Consider the following 14,590-nt stretch of genomic DNA (forward strand, 5'->3'; position numbering starts at 1 on the left):
TCTGCTCTTCCTGCCTCCTCCAGTGGGGGGCCAAGAGGGGGTGGAAGGGGCCAAACTGCTGCTCCTCTCCAGTGCCCAACTCCTCTCTTGTAGGAGGAAGGGTGAATCCTTTGTGTTTCCCACCCCCTTCCCCTTTTCTGAATTCCAAGTCATTTCAGAACTCCCTGAGCCTAGTTATAAATCATATCCATAGCTGTTTTTTTGGAGGCATGCACATTGCTATATTATTCTTATCATTTGTTCTAAAAGGTTTTGCAATATTTTTATTGGAATCAGACGTGTACTTGTTGCACAAAATGAGATACTCATGCACACACACAACCCCACAAAACAATCTTGATTCTGACGTCCTTCCCCTCTTCTGCCAAAACTTGAGAAGTTTAAGAGGAAAAGGAAGCAGGGCCAAAAGAGGTTGTGAGGATGAGATACTGGGTTTGTAAGTCAATACAAAACCCAGGTTTGGACACCCAAGAGGAGCACAAATGGAACAAACTAAACAACAGAAGCCAAAGATGCGCAAACAACATATTATGCTGCCTTCTTCTGTGATAGACCATCAGTCCAGCTACTTTAGGGATGCCTACACTCACTAGCAGCAGCTTTCCATGGCTTCAGGCGGAGAGGGGCCTTACCCAGCCTCATGACCTGGGATGCTTACGGAAGAGATGCCTTGTGGAGAACCCCCATTCCCACCACAAAGCTGCAACGCCCAGGGTGCTTTAACCACCAATCCCTCTTCCCAAGGAACTTTGGAAACTGTGGCTCTGTGAGAGGAAAAGGGGTCACTTAACAACTCTCAGCACCCTTAAAAGACTACAGTTCCCAGGATTCTTTGGGGGAATCTGTGACTGTTTAAAGTAGTATGATACTGCTTCAAATGTACGGTGCGGATGGGGCCCAGTTGTTCCAAAGGCAGGTCCACTTTAAGATTTATATCCTGTCTTCATTGTAATTCTTGCCGTTTTACTTTCAATCCCTTTCCTTAATCATCACTAACATAGAATTTCCCATTTCCATTGTCACCATTGGGAGCTGTCCACAATGACCCCAATACTTCTTTCCTGGCTAGTCAGGAAGCTCCCCAATGCAGAGACCTGTGTGGAGGGTAGTGGGGCTGAACACATGAACACAATGGGGAAGTAGGGTCAGCCAGCAAACCCCTGCTCTCGGAGAAATCAAGACCCAAATGAGATGGAGGTGTGGAAGCTGTGGCCCTCCAGATGTTGCGGAACTACAATTCCCATCATGCCCTGGGCTACTTGCCATGTTGGCTGGGGCAGCTGGGAGTTGAAGTCCAACAAGATCTGGCTAGCCACCTCCAATACAGCAGCTGGCTGTAGGTATTTAGCAGCAGAAGGAAAGCACTCTGTGCATCCTCAAAGGCGCTCGTATTATGTTCCAAGCTGAGGCACTGGTGTGGAAAAAAAATGTTCTGGGGGAATTACAGGCTCTGCAATTTGCCATCCATGAAACTGGGATACACATGGGATTATTTTTGGTTGCAATAAGCCTTGCTCCTACTTGGTTGACATTGGGCCTCATTTACTACTTTGTTGCCTGCTCATTACAGGGCCTAGAGAGATCCCTTTGAAGCTTTTCACAGCCTTGCTTGGTTCATTGGCCTCCTGAACAATTTGGGGTCGCCTGCGACTTGGCCACCTCCCTGCTCAGCCCAGCTCCAGATCGCTGATGAATAAGCGAAGCAGCACCAGTTCCGAGACAGAACGGCAAGACAACTGGGGAAACCAGAAATTAAACCCAGCAGGGTAGAGGCCTTCCAGCCGGGATTTCAAAAACATACCACAGGCCTGTGCAGAAAGGAGCTTTTAAGAACCTGATGCTGATGGGATATAGTCCTGCCATGAGCCGCACTAATGAGATTAGCTGCATGGGAGAAGCTGCATCCTGCTGACGGGCACTTTGTGTGTGGTGCTAAACACAGCCTCGTAGCTTGGTCTGTGCTAAAAGGATGCTGCTTGTAAGTGAGAAACAGAAAGAATCAGAAGCATTGCCTTGGGGTGTGGTTATGATGACCACCACTTATTACCTGTGGAGATGCCTGAGACATGCTGCGAGGGCTGGGCTAGCTAAGACGGTGTCCTCCAGATGCCTTGGACTACAACTCCCATCATCCACAATGACTGACCAGGCTGACTGGGGCTGATGGGATTTGTAGTCCCAAGGCATCTGGAGAGAGCCACATTGGCTTAGAATCATAAAATTATAGAGTCGTAGAGTTGGAATGTACCCTGAGGATCATGTAGTCAAACTCCCTGCAATGCAGGAATATAGAGCTGTAACATACAAGGATTGAACCTGCAACCTTGGCATTATCAGCACCACACTCTAACCAACTGGGATATCCATGCTTACACCTGTACTGGACAACATATATAGATTTTTTTAAGTCCCAGGAAGTGGAAGGGACTACCTTAAAAGTGCAGGAAGGTCTGAAATGACAGCCAGGCTAGGAATGTCATCTGGTGCAAGCTCAGCCCCAATGCCAGGATGGTGTAAGTGGCCAGACTAAGAGTCCATGGAACTTAGTACTGCCTGCACTGACTGGCAGTGGCACCTGTAGATGCAGACGATTGAACCTGGCACCCCCTGCATTCAAGGCAGGTGCTCTACAACTGCCCATCTCTTAACTCACAGGGTTTCTGCAAGGATAAAACTGGAGTACCATGGACTGCCTTGATCTCCTTGGAGGGAAGGTGGGATAAAAATGATGCCACCCACCAAAGGGTATTGCAGCTGTTTTCTGCAGAGAGGAAAAGAGGAGAGGGGCACTTGCTTTCATTTCTGCTGACTTAGTGACTGCTTTACTTACTGGCTCACTGTTCCCTGGAGAAGCAGGCTCACTGTGGATAGTCCCCTGGTACGGACCCCAAGACAATCCCTCAGGCACGTTCTGCCTGGCACGCACTTTGCTCTCGCCCTCTGATGTCATCAGCTCCAGTTCACCTGATGGGACAGGAGGGAAAAAAGGGAGATCAGGGAAGCAGAAATCACTGAGATGAGATCATACATAAACTTTCCAAGGAAGCTTCTTCGGTAAGGAGAGACCTCCCTACCCCTGTAGGTGGCGTGGGCTTTGTCCTTTCTTAAAACCACAGAAATGGCCAGATTACAATGTTCCCATAACATCTATCAACCAATGGAGTGGGAGAGATGGTGCCATCTGGTTGCACACCAGGGTGACAGATGGACCCTCCTTGTTTTGTCAGGTGAAAATGAGGTTTTCAAATTTGCTTGTGAAAGCATGGAAGACCTCGGTGCATGAGCAAAATAACTGAGCAGAGGCTAGGTACTATTTCTTATTCTTTAATGAGGTTCCTACTTCACATTAGCAGTTGAAGCAGAAGCACTTCTTTTGCAAAATTGTTCACATTTCCTGATTAAAAGATAAAGGTTGGGGGAGATCTTCCTTTAAAGTTCAATATGCTTAATAAGTTGAATTAATTCTACAAACATATTTCCTGTGGCTGTTGGCTGAGCATAATAAATTGGAATTATACTATGCACTGTTGCTTTCTGCAGAGTGAAGGTATGTATGTCTTAGGGCTGGGCGATGCTGAGTTTTCAACATCACCAGCAAAACAATGCGGTTTGGCGATATACCGCAATGTTGGGGAAAACTGCATTGGCCCAAGATGGCAAGATGCCGAGTGAAACTGCCACAGTTCTCATTGTGGGAACCAAGGCGCTTGCACCCCAGTACCTCATGGGCTGTGGCCAATACAGCTGGCCCTAGCCTGCTGCTCCGCCGGGGGGTGGGGGGCAGAAAGGCTCCTGTCCCCAGCTGAGCGAGCCCCGAGGCCACTGGGGGCAGGAAATGTTATTTGCAAATGTTATTTATTTATTTCTTACAATTTATATACCGCTTGATTGTAAAAACAAACAAGCCATCAAAGTGGTTTACAAAAATAAACATATGTAGTAAAGACAAGTAAAACATTGAGATAAGTAAAAGTAGCAATAAACTAAAAGCACATCAGATTCTATGTATCTGGGCAGACTTGTCTAAAGAAAAGTGCTTTTAGTAGATGGCCAAAAGAATACAACGAAGGCACCTGCTTGCTTCATTGTATCAACACGCAGGGAATTCCAAAGTGTGGGTGCCACCACACAAAAATATCATTTTCTTACAGATGTGGAATGGGTATCATGTGTCACCTGTAACAGTGGCAGTTTTACAGATCAAAGATCTAGAAGGGCAAACGCTCTTCTAGAAAATATTTCCCATAAATTAAAAGTTGCTGAAGAACACAGTACAAGAGACAAACACCCTATTTTTTTTTATTTTTTTTGCAATATAGCATGACTTCATTTACAAATGATGAAGCTCATGGCTAGACAGTCTCTCCTGCCTATAAAAAGCTGTGGATCTTGTGAGGTTTTACTTTGGTGGGTTTATTGTTTGCATAGTAAACTTTGTAACCTTCTCCTTCTTCATGCTGGACTTTATGCTGCATATGATTTCACTGACTTCTGCTATTTTACTTGCTAAGTTCTTTATTTATTTGTTATAATTCAAAATTTAATTATAAAAAAACATTTGCATTGATATATGGTACTTATGTGAGGCACAATTGCAAACACCAGAGAAACAAGGACAAAGCACAGCACTAATAATAACAATTGACACTAATAATTATCAGCACAAACCAAAATGAACAACAATACCACGATACTATTGTGGATAGCTCTTTTTGCATTCCACGACAAAAGCCTTTATTGTTGTTGTCATTATTATTTATTAAATTTGTATACCGCCCTATACCCCAGGTCTCAGGGCTGTTACAACATAAAAACACAATATAACAACACAAAATACATAACAAAAACAACCCAACAACCACTCCCTCCAACTTTTTTTAATTTTAAAAGGGCTTTGGATGTCAAACAGCGAAAGACCTGGTTAAAGAGGAACACAAAGGGATTTTTTTTTTTAGCTGCTACTGCAGAGGTGGCCACCTGGTTTGCAATGGTTTTACCATGTTCTGCCAACAGATTGCAAATAATATCAGGCAGAGCCCAGCCAGCTCTTGCTCTCCAAAGGTCTCCTCCAGAAATGAGCTCTGAGATCTCTATACGAGGGAAAGTGCAAAAGAGAATGCGCCACGTCTTCCACCGCCCCAGTACCACAAAGGCATGTCCACTGTGCATAAGGAATCCCTTTATGCTTTCCAAATAAGTTGGAGGAGAATATGAGCACATATAGGATCGGCAGAGCTGCCTATAGTTAAGGGAGTGTGGTTATGCCAGCCACCATGATGACCACTGAACAAGAACCATCACTGCTGCCAATGACCTACTGAACAAGAACCAGAGCAGCTCTTCTTCCAGATATTCACCTGTCCCTCGCCTGTTGTTTCCGAAAATTTCCCCTGTGGCCTTCTACTGCGATTAGCTGCCCACATTCTGAAGCCAGAGCTTTTGATGAATAGGTTTGCTGTCACCTCAGTTCAAAGGTGGAATTGGTGCTTCAGCTAAGTATGGGGTCCCCCTGTGAAAGTTGCACCTCAACAGCCACGTCCAAGATGGCTGTACCTGCTTAAGGTAAGATTTTCATGTTGCTCTGACAGCATCAAGCAACTGTTGGATGTATACTAAAGGGTTTGCAGCAAAATATTGCAGCGCAGCACACGGAAACGCCGTTTACCTTCCCGCTATAAAGCGGTGCCTATTTATCTACTTGCACTTAAGAGTGCTTTTGAACTGCTAGGTGGGCAGGAGCTGGGACCGAAAGACGGGAGCTCACCCCGCCGCGGGGATTCGAACCGCCGACCATAAGACCGGCAAGTCCTAGGCACTGAGGTTTTACCCACAGCGCCACCCGCCAGTCCAATTTCAATTGGGACCTTCTAAATTGAATGCAAATACTCTTCAGTTGAACCACAGATCCTTCCTTCGTGCAGGCAATCCTACCTAACATTTCTAGAACGTCAACATTACGGCATATTAGTTTAATTTCCACCACTCTACACAACCTGATGAGCTTTTGAGTTACACAAAATCCATCAATGTGCTTTTAACAACAACAACGGTTAAAGGTAAGAGATTGTGTTTGCAGCAACCTTTGTAAGATGACTCAAAAAGCACTGGATTTTCCCTGTCTGGGCATCATGTAGGGATGGGGATTCAGTTTAGTTTGCATTAAAAGGTCAAACTACCAGGTTTGTAATTTCCAGAACAATACAAGAACCGAAGCACAGCCATCTTTCAAAATTTGCTCTTCTGTGAATATTGCAGTGCAATTCTCCAGTCAAGTAACGTGTAGAAAAATGCATGTGCTAGAGTAGAGCATTATAAAACTGCCTGTATCAGTAAATATAATATTCCAAAATGCATTATATTAGGGGAAATTGCTTTGCAAAAATGTGTGCATGTTAGGCAAAAATGCAAAGAAGAAATCACACTAAAATACTGATGAATTTTTATGAGGACCTTTAGAAACTGCAAAGTGCTGCAGAAATGTGGAGGACCGAACTTAAGAAAGAAACCAAAATGGACAGATCCAACCCTTCCTGGCATCACCTCAGCCCACTGTGGCCCCTCTCTAGTTACTTTGCAAGGAGCTGCAACGCAGGGGACGGATCAAAGCTTGCTGGCATCCCTCCATCAAAAAGGGAGCCTCTTATTTTGCTTCATTAGGACCCTTGGTTGAGACGGCTTTGAGCTGTAATGGCCTTGATGGTCCGATAAGCCTCTCGGTTTAATGGGTTAGATAACATGTAAATCGGCTGGGAAGACCAGCCTAAAATGTTTTAGCTGCACCTTCATCTTTCAGCGGACAGATAAGATGGCAGCTAAGCAATACTCAGATGGATGTTAAACGGAGACTCCCAGCAGTCCCCCTTTGTACATCTGAAAGTGGAGAAAGGGGTCGGCATTGCATTTCGCCCTCTTTCCCTCCCTCCCCAAAGCCCTGAAGTCGAGGTGTTCCGAGGGAGCGACGGACAGAGGCGCAGGAGGGAGGCTTGGCGAGGGTCCAGATCCAACTCCTTGCGTGGGAAACAAGGCCTTGGAATCAGACTGCTCGTTCCACCAAAACACATCAAAGGCACTGGGGTGGACAGAGAGGCAAAGGTCCCCATGTGCTAAAGCTTATCAGGGCAGAGGTGAGGTGAAGGGAGGGGAGGGGAGACCATGGCTGGAGAGTTTCTGAGCTCAGAGCAGCTTCAGCAAAATTCCCAAGGTGGCCTTGCGCACACGAGGGATGGGAGGATTCAACCTGTACAAGAGCCCTGCTGGCTCAGATCAAAGACTGATCTAAGGCCCCATTCACAACATACATTTAACGTGCTATTACACCACTTTAAATAGCCATAGAATTTTGGGAGCTGTAGTTTTTCACGGGTGCGGAGAGTTCTCAAAAGGCCACTATTCCCTACAATTACCAGAGTTCTCTGTGAAGAGGGACTGACTGTTAAACCACTCTGGGAATTGAAGCAACGTGAGGGGAACGGGGGTCCCCTAATGACGCTCAGCACCTTTAACAAACTACAGCACGCATAATTATTTGGGGGAATCAATGACCGTTTAAAGTGGTATCATAGAGATAAACTGCATGGTGAGAATGTGGCCCAAGCACAGCATCCTGTTTTGGGCAACGGCCAAGCAGATGCCTCCGGAAAGCCCACAAGTAGGGCATGAAAGCAACAGCGCTTTCTCTTGCTCTCCATCAGCTGGTATTCCATGGCATACAGCCTTTGATCCTGAAGGTAACATACATAGCCATTATGATGGCCATTTTTGTATCTAACTGCAGCCAGTCAGATGCCTCCAGGAGACCCAGAAGAAAGGGGTGAAGCCAACTCCTCACTCCTGTTCTTTAGCCATGGCAACTGATCCCCAGACCCAACAGCCTTGCGCATGGGAAGACAACATGTGCACGAGCAGAGACATTCTGTGCACAGTGGCAGGTCACTGGGGAGCTGCCGTCTGTGGAGTGCTCCTTTAAATTATTTTCTGTGCAATTGGCAACATCTTACTGAGGCTACACCTCATTTACATTTCTGCCCCAAGAAAGAGCACACTAATAGGAAACCCTGCCCTTGATCTTGCCTCCATTCAGGAGGCTTCTCAAAGACCGTGCAATTCCCAGCATTTTTTAAAAGTGTGCCTCTGCTGATCCAGTCAAGTTCTGCTGATATGGTAATAATGGAGCCTTCACCTATCCACTTACAACTCACAACAGCCATGGCTGTTTTCTCCATGGTGCTGGGTAGGAGACCATTCCCAGCCACAGCTGGAGAAGCCAGGGATTGAAACAGGGACCTTCTGCATGCAAAGCAGATGTTCTGCCACTGAGCTATGGCCCCTCCCTTAAAGCAGGACAGCCTCTACTGAAATGCATCTCTCCCATCTGGGAAGACGCGAGGGAGTGAAATCCAGTTTCTGATCAGTCAGCCCTCTGCAAAAAGGTTCCTCCCTTTAGGGAATCTCAAGGAGAGCCGCAGCCAAGTGAGCAGTAATGAGCAAGTTCTGTCCAGCTTAGCAAACAAACCTGTTTTGTGCCCAACTGCCACCCTTCCTCCTGCCCCCTTTCCTCCTCTTCCAGCTTCTTGCTGGCTAATCAGTTGCGTTTGGGTCAGGCGACCATGTCTCCAAGATAAGAGCCTTTGCCTGACACTTTCCATGTCAGAGCACTCCATCTTCTGTGTATCAATCCCCACCAGAGAAAACACACAGCCACTGATAAAGAAAGCAACCGTTCCAGACACAAGGGGACGAAAATAGGGCAAGCCGAGCCGCTTCCCTCCCTCCGTCCCTGCCGGATTTTGCTAAAAAGGACATAACAGGAACTACTCCCCTTGTCGAAAGCCAAGGCGGATGCCGAAGGGCAGCTCCAGGAAAGCAAGGTGGAAACCGAGGCACAGCAGAGCAGAAACCCAACCACAGCACTGAGGCCAGGAGGCTCTCCAGCTGCTCTCCCGCCTCCCTGCCCTCTAGCACTGGGCCACCTGGCCAGGAATAGCCCAGCCAACCTCCAGCTGCTAGGGGGCAATGCAGAAACCGCCGGTAATCCGATTAACTGGGGCCCATTTGTAGAGAGATGTCAATAGTTAACAGTACCTCAAAGCTGGATTTATGGCTGAGAGGGTGTATACAACATATGAGCAAAGTAAAGTGTGCCCAACTCAAGTTTGTGTCTGCCAGAGAGCAACTTGCATCCTTTCAGAGAATGGACGATGGTTGGCTATCTGTATATGGCTTTAAAAAAACCCAAGGTTCAGCGTCAGTAGGCTTCTGAATTCCAGTTGTTGGGAATTGCAAGTGGGAAGAGTGCTGCTGCTCAGATTCCACTTGCTGGCTTGCCAGAGGCATCTAGTTGGCACCTGTGGGAACTGGATGCTGGAGGAGATGGGCTCCCTTTGGTCTGATCCAAAAACCAGGCTCTTAAGATCTTAAGCCCTATAGAACCCCTTGTCGTACGACCCGCCTCCTGCACTCCTTCACACATCAAATGAAGGTCTTCTCACTTATAAGAAACCCTTCCTGACTGCCATCATCATCTCAAACAACATTGCTGCTGCCATCTTTGCCATGGGTTTTGCTGAATTGTTGTGAGGCTTTCAGGGACTCATAGAAGCTGACAGAAGGAAGGACAGCAAATTGGTTGTCAGCTTTGGTTTCTCTTGGTTGATCATTTTTCTAGTCTTAATCTCCATTCACCACATTTCCACACCATTCTGCAACATATTTACCTTAAAAAAAAAGTCCTCATGAAAATTCTACAATATTTTGTGTGCATTTCCCCAAAGAGGCATTTTTCTATACAATTGTGACAAACAATTTTTTGTAAGCATTTTCTGCTAATAAAATACACCTGCTATTATCATCATCATCATCATCATCATCATCATCATCATCATCATCATCATTTTTTATGCACACCTATTTAGACATGTTGGGGTTGGAGAGCTACATTGCAACCTTCAGAGAAGGAAGGGCAGCTGTGGTTCTGTTCATGTATTGCAGGCATCCCCAAACTCGCCCCTCCAGATGTTTTGGGACCACAGTTCCCATCATCCCTGTCCACTGGTCCTGTTAGCTAGGGGTGATGGGAGTTGTAGTCCCAAAACATCTGGAGGGGCGAGTTTGGGGATGCCTGATGTATTGTTTCTGGAAAGGCTAGGGTTAGGTAGGATTGAATTACCTCTCCTCCATCCTTATGCTTAAGTGAGCATATCTGGGTCTACCCATAAAGCCCTATGCAGACTGCACAAGACAGGGAGAGAGAGATTTGAGCATGGGGAACATGAAATACTACAATGGGGCAGGAAAGGCTGGAGATTCCACAGTCTTGAGAGTCACTTGAGACCCTCAAACACACTTGTTCACACACGCCAGCTCTCTGAGCCCCATCCGGGATGAAAAGGAAGCCATGACGTGTCTATTAATAAGAGCCCAGCCCAGCCTAGCTAATGGTCAGAACAATCTTGCAGATTATCGCAAGGAACAAAGTCCATTTTCCCCCTCCCTCCCTCCCGCCTGCTCTGCTTGTGTGCGTGCGTCTCACTGCCCCTAATCTTGGGATCGGTGGTGCTGGCGCTCAGTTTCACCACCCTGCAGGTTAATACAATTCCTCCCTTATCTTATCTCCCCATCAGTTTCCTGGCAAAGCCGGCATCCGATTGGCTCCCGCAAGCCAGCTGGCCTGGAAGTTATCGGAATAATTCTTATCTCCGGGATCATTAACCAAATTGGGCTGGTATCGGCCTGCGCGCTTGTGATAATAAAATTACAAAAGGAATGGAGGAAAAAAGAAAATAAGGCGAGGGACGCCGTCTGAAAAACGCTTCCGTTCCCTGGGGGTGCCTCTCAGGCAGAGTAAGAAGGATCTCAGCCACAATGGTGGGGTTGGGGGAGATGAGAAGCAACTCAAACCTGCCACTCCGGGTCCAGATAGCTCAGCAATTGTGTCTTTCGACAGTGGGCCAACTGATGCCAGTCAAAAGTGCAAGGGTAGCATGGTACAGCCCATGCGCAAGCCTTTTAGCAGCCTGAAATAAATTCTCCTTACACATTTCAATAAATTTGCGCGTGTGTGTGTGTGTGTCCTTGTGCATTTTTCTGGCTTAGTGTGGCCACTACCCACTGTTTAAGCATGTATGTCACCTAAATTTAGCCTGTTACAACATCCTGCGGCCAAGCGTTCCACAGGTCCTTCTTCTGTACTTGCCTTCACCTCACTGCCAACCAGCTTTCAGGGGACAGCTGACTTACTAAACTTTCCTCTACTCATTCCCCCTGCACTACCTTTGATCTTGCATATATCCAGCATTGGCCATCTACTCTCTTTATTTTCTAAACCTGAAACGGACCACTTTTGGTAAGGTGAGGATAAGGGCTCCCTTTTGCTTGCACGAACATGACTGCCTCCTTCTGGGAGTTTTATGCCTGCTTGGTTCACAAGAGTAGCACCAAGTAGACTGCATCCCGCAGGAAAGGATAAAGGGAAGTGATACGGCAGTGCTGAGTTCAGTGTTCAACCTGGAAGCAACAGAGAACCAACCTATCACGGGATTAGAACTGCCACATGGAACGTTGTCAAGTTGCAATGACAAGAGTCTCATTGCTCCTTCCTTCTTCTCCCTTGATCGTCTTATTCGCTGCTTAAAGTTAGACTGTGAGCAACATGAACACAGAAGACACCCCAACCTTGTGTTATTCTACAAAGCACTATTTATACTGAGGATATTAACTATTAGTATCATAAGCTGATAAAAAAGCACTGCTGGGAAAGGGGCCTAAGAAAATGAGAAAGGAACTAGGAAGCATGTAGAGGCAGGCAGTGGCCCTTGGGTTTGCTTGCTCCTAACTACAATGTGGAGGATAAAAACGTTTTAAAACGTTTTTTTTAAAAGCAAGATAGTAAGAATTGTTTTATTAAAACAATTTTATTGTTTGGCCATCACTGGCTTAAACCTAAGCTGTGTAGATGGACTCATGTAGCCTAGCTTCCAAAGTGGCCAGCTAGGGAACCCAACCAGTGAGGCATGATGGCAACTGACTTCACCTTTTGGTGACTCTCATTGAAGATATTCAAGGGAACAGGTACCGTAAGTCTCTCAGGTGACATATAAAGGGTCAACATGCACAAGACAGCAGCATCCTGTTCTCACAGTGACCAACCAGATGGTCACTGGTCACTGGTCCCAATCCATGGGAAACCCTCAAGCAGAACCAAACACAAGAGCACTCTCCCTGTCTGTGGTTTCCATTATCTGGTATTCAGAACCATTACTGCCTCTGACTATGGAGGCAGAGCAAAACTACCATGGCTGCTAGCCATTGATAGCCTTGTCCTCCGTCAATTCGCCTGATCCTCTTAAAAAGCCATCCAAGTTGATGGCCATCACTGCCTCTTGTGGGAGCGAGTTCCATAGTTTAACTATGCATTGTGCGAAGAAGTGCTTTTTTTTGTCTTGTCCTGAATCTTCCAACAAAAAACTCAGTTGGCTGGAACTGATGGGACCTGGAAGGCTGATGTAAATTATTGTAACTAAATAAGTTTAGCCATCATATCTAATAACAGTTGACTGCCTGCTCCTCTCCCCACTCTTGTGCTGTTCCCTTTTAAAGTGATCTAAGGTAGTGGGGGCTGCCACATCATGTGTCAGGGAATTCCATCAGTTAATTAGGCACTGTGCAAAGATGGACTTGCTTTTTGCCCACCTCTACATTCGGGGACAGCGTACCATAAGCTGGGAACAAGAAATAAGGACTGGCCGGTGCCATCATACCCAAGCTTGTGAGCTTCTGAGAGACGTCTCCCCGGCTCTGATGGGCAGGGGTGCTGATGAAATGGACCAAGAGGATGTTTGTCAAAAAGGTGGTTTTCCTTTTGAGAAGTTTCAAACACGAGGCAGAGGGAATTATACATATTTTAAAACTGACAACTCAAGTAGCAAAACGATGTGTGATAGCACTGGCCTGATAAGATAGAAGGGGCGATTGGGGAGCATTTTTAAGCTGCGTACAAGCAACGTCTTTACACTTCACCTTCCCATACAAAAGAAAATATCTCTAAAGGGGCTAAGGAGATTATCCCAGCTTTGGCAGCTCGGATGCTCAAGTAATCAGGGGTAGCCTTGGGAATAACAAAGGAGCTGTTGGACATTAAAATTAGACAAAGAGAAAAAGAAGAGGGGCTTGGAGGGGTCCCGCCTTCATTCCCCCATGTCTGTGGCAGATTCCCACTTGCCTATTAGTGGAATCTAGGGAGTCAGAAGCCCACAGAAGAGGGGAAGCAAACTTGTAAGAAGGCATGGTTTTCCATTACATCCAGTATCCATCACATGCAGAACCGTTTCTGTTCTGCTGCAGTTGGTCTTCTGCCCAAACCTACCTTGTCTCACTGTCCGCCATGCTGAAATTACATAAATTGCATAGATCCAGTTACAGATAGGTAGCCGTGTTGGTCTGCCATAGTCAAAACAAAACAAAAATTCCTTCCAGTAGCACCTTAAAGACCAACTAAATTGCATAATTCATCACATAGGTTACGTTGTCATTTCCTTATTCTACTCCTTCTGTTAAAGTGCAAAGGAAATAGTGCAAATTTGGGGTGTGTGTGTGGGGGGGAAATCAATTACATATTGTTTGTGGACTGAAAGCAACAACAACAGACAATACCATTCATATATGCTGGGTTGATTTCTGTTCTGGACACGCAAGAAATAAGCAGACACTGACAATTACTGCTGCTGTTTCTGGTTTCTCAGAATTCTCTGACATCTCTCTGACACACATCTATACTGTTGCACACCAGGCAAATTCACCTTAAAAAGGAATGTCCCTCCCTCCCCCTAGCCCAGTTGCTCACAATCCCAGGACTAAATGTGAACAGAAAACGAACTTTGGGTGATGAAATTGCGCCACCAAACTTAAGCCCTTGTGCTCCTTGCCAACAGTGGCTTCAGGGAGCAGGTCTCTCCAGCTTGCCAACGCAAGTTCCCCACCAAGAGAGAGAGCCCTGTCGCACCTCTGTACGCTCAAGCTGCAGCGGCTCAGACCTGCCAGCAAGGCAAGGTGGGGCAAGGTACAGCCCATCCGATACGTGGCCCTCCTTCCCTCCCTCGGCAGGAACAGTCTTCACAGCTCTGCTCTGCCCCTCTCCTTTGCGTCTGGGTTGCCGACATCCACTCACCGTTGTCCCTCTCAGTTTCAAAATGGCGCCCTGGTAACCGAGGACTGCATTTCAGGAAGTATGGGGCAGGCGATTCATATACCCCCAAGTCCCCTCTCTTCTTCTGTAGGGTCTCCGCTTATCCGGACCGCCACCAACCCCCCCTCCCTACCTCACTGCCAGCACATGCCCAGCCCCCGCCACTTAGCTGGCTATTGGGGATTTCTCCTCTCCTATCGCAGCCAAGCATCACTGGGGATTTATTGATTTTTTGACACAGTTAACAACAGCAAATCTTTATCTCTGCAAACCCTGACCCCATTAGTGGAGGAGGCTCTTACCAAGCTTGGATAGCAACGTGGACCTGTCTACCCTTCCCCCAACCTCCAAGACAGGAGTTTTAGGCAAAGGGTCACAGTTACAGGACGAGAGGGGAGCCCTTTTGCCAAT

At 46.7% G+C, this 14,590-nt stretch overlaps 1 protein-coding gene across 6 annotated transcripts in view; it reads right to left on the minus strand.

Moving 5' to 3' along the window:
• ZFPM1 (zinc finger protein, FOG family member 1) overlaps positions 1 to 14,590 on the minus strand; it is a 110,749-nt gene that overhangs the window by 17,762 nt on the left and 78,397 nt on the right. For all 6 annotated transcript variants that reach the window (XM_081920163.1, XM_081920160.1, XM_081920159.1 and 3 more), the window contains one exon: positions 2,831 to 2,964. In XM_081920163.1, coding sequence (XP_081776289.1) covers positions 2,831 to 2,964 — 134 coding nt within the window. The remainder of the gene's footprint in view (positions 1 to 2,830; positions 2,965 to 14,590) is intronic.

The sequence above is a fragment of the Podarcis melisellensis genome, assembly GCF_964234715.1.
Source record: "Podarcis melisellensis genome assembly, chromosome: 8".
Classification (NCBI taxonomy): Eukaryota; Metazoa; Chordata; class Lepidosauria; order Squamata; family Lacertidae; genus Podarcis; species Podarcis melisellensis.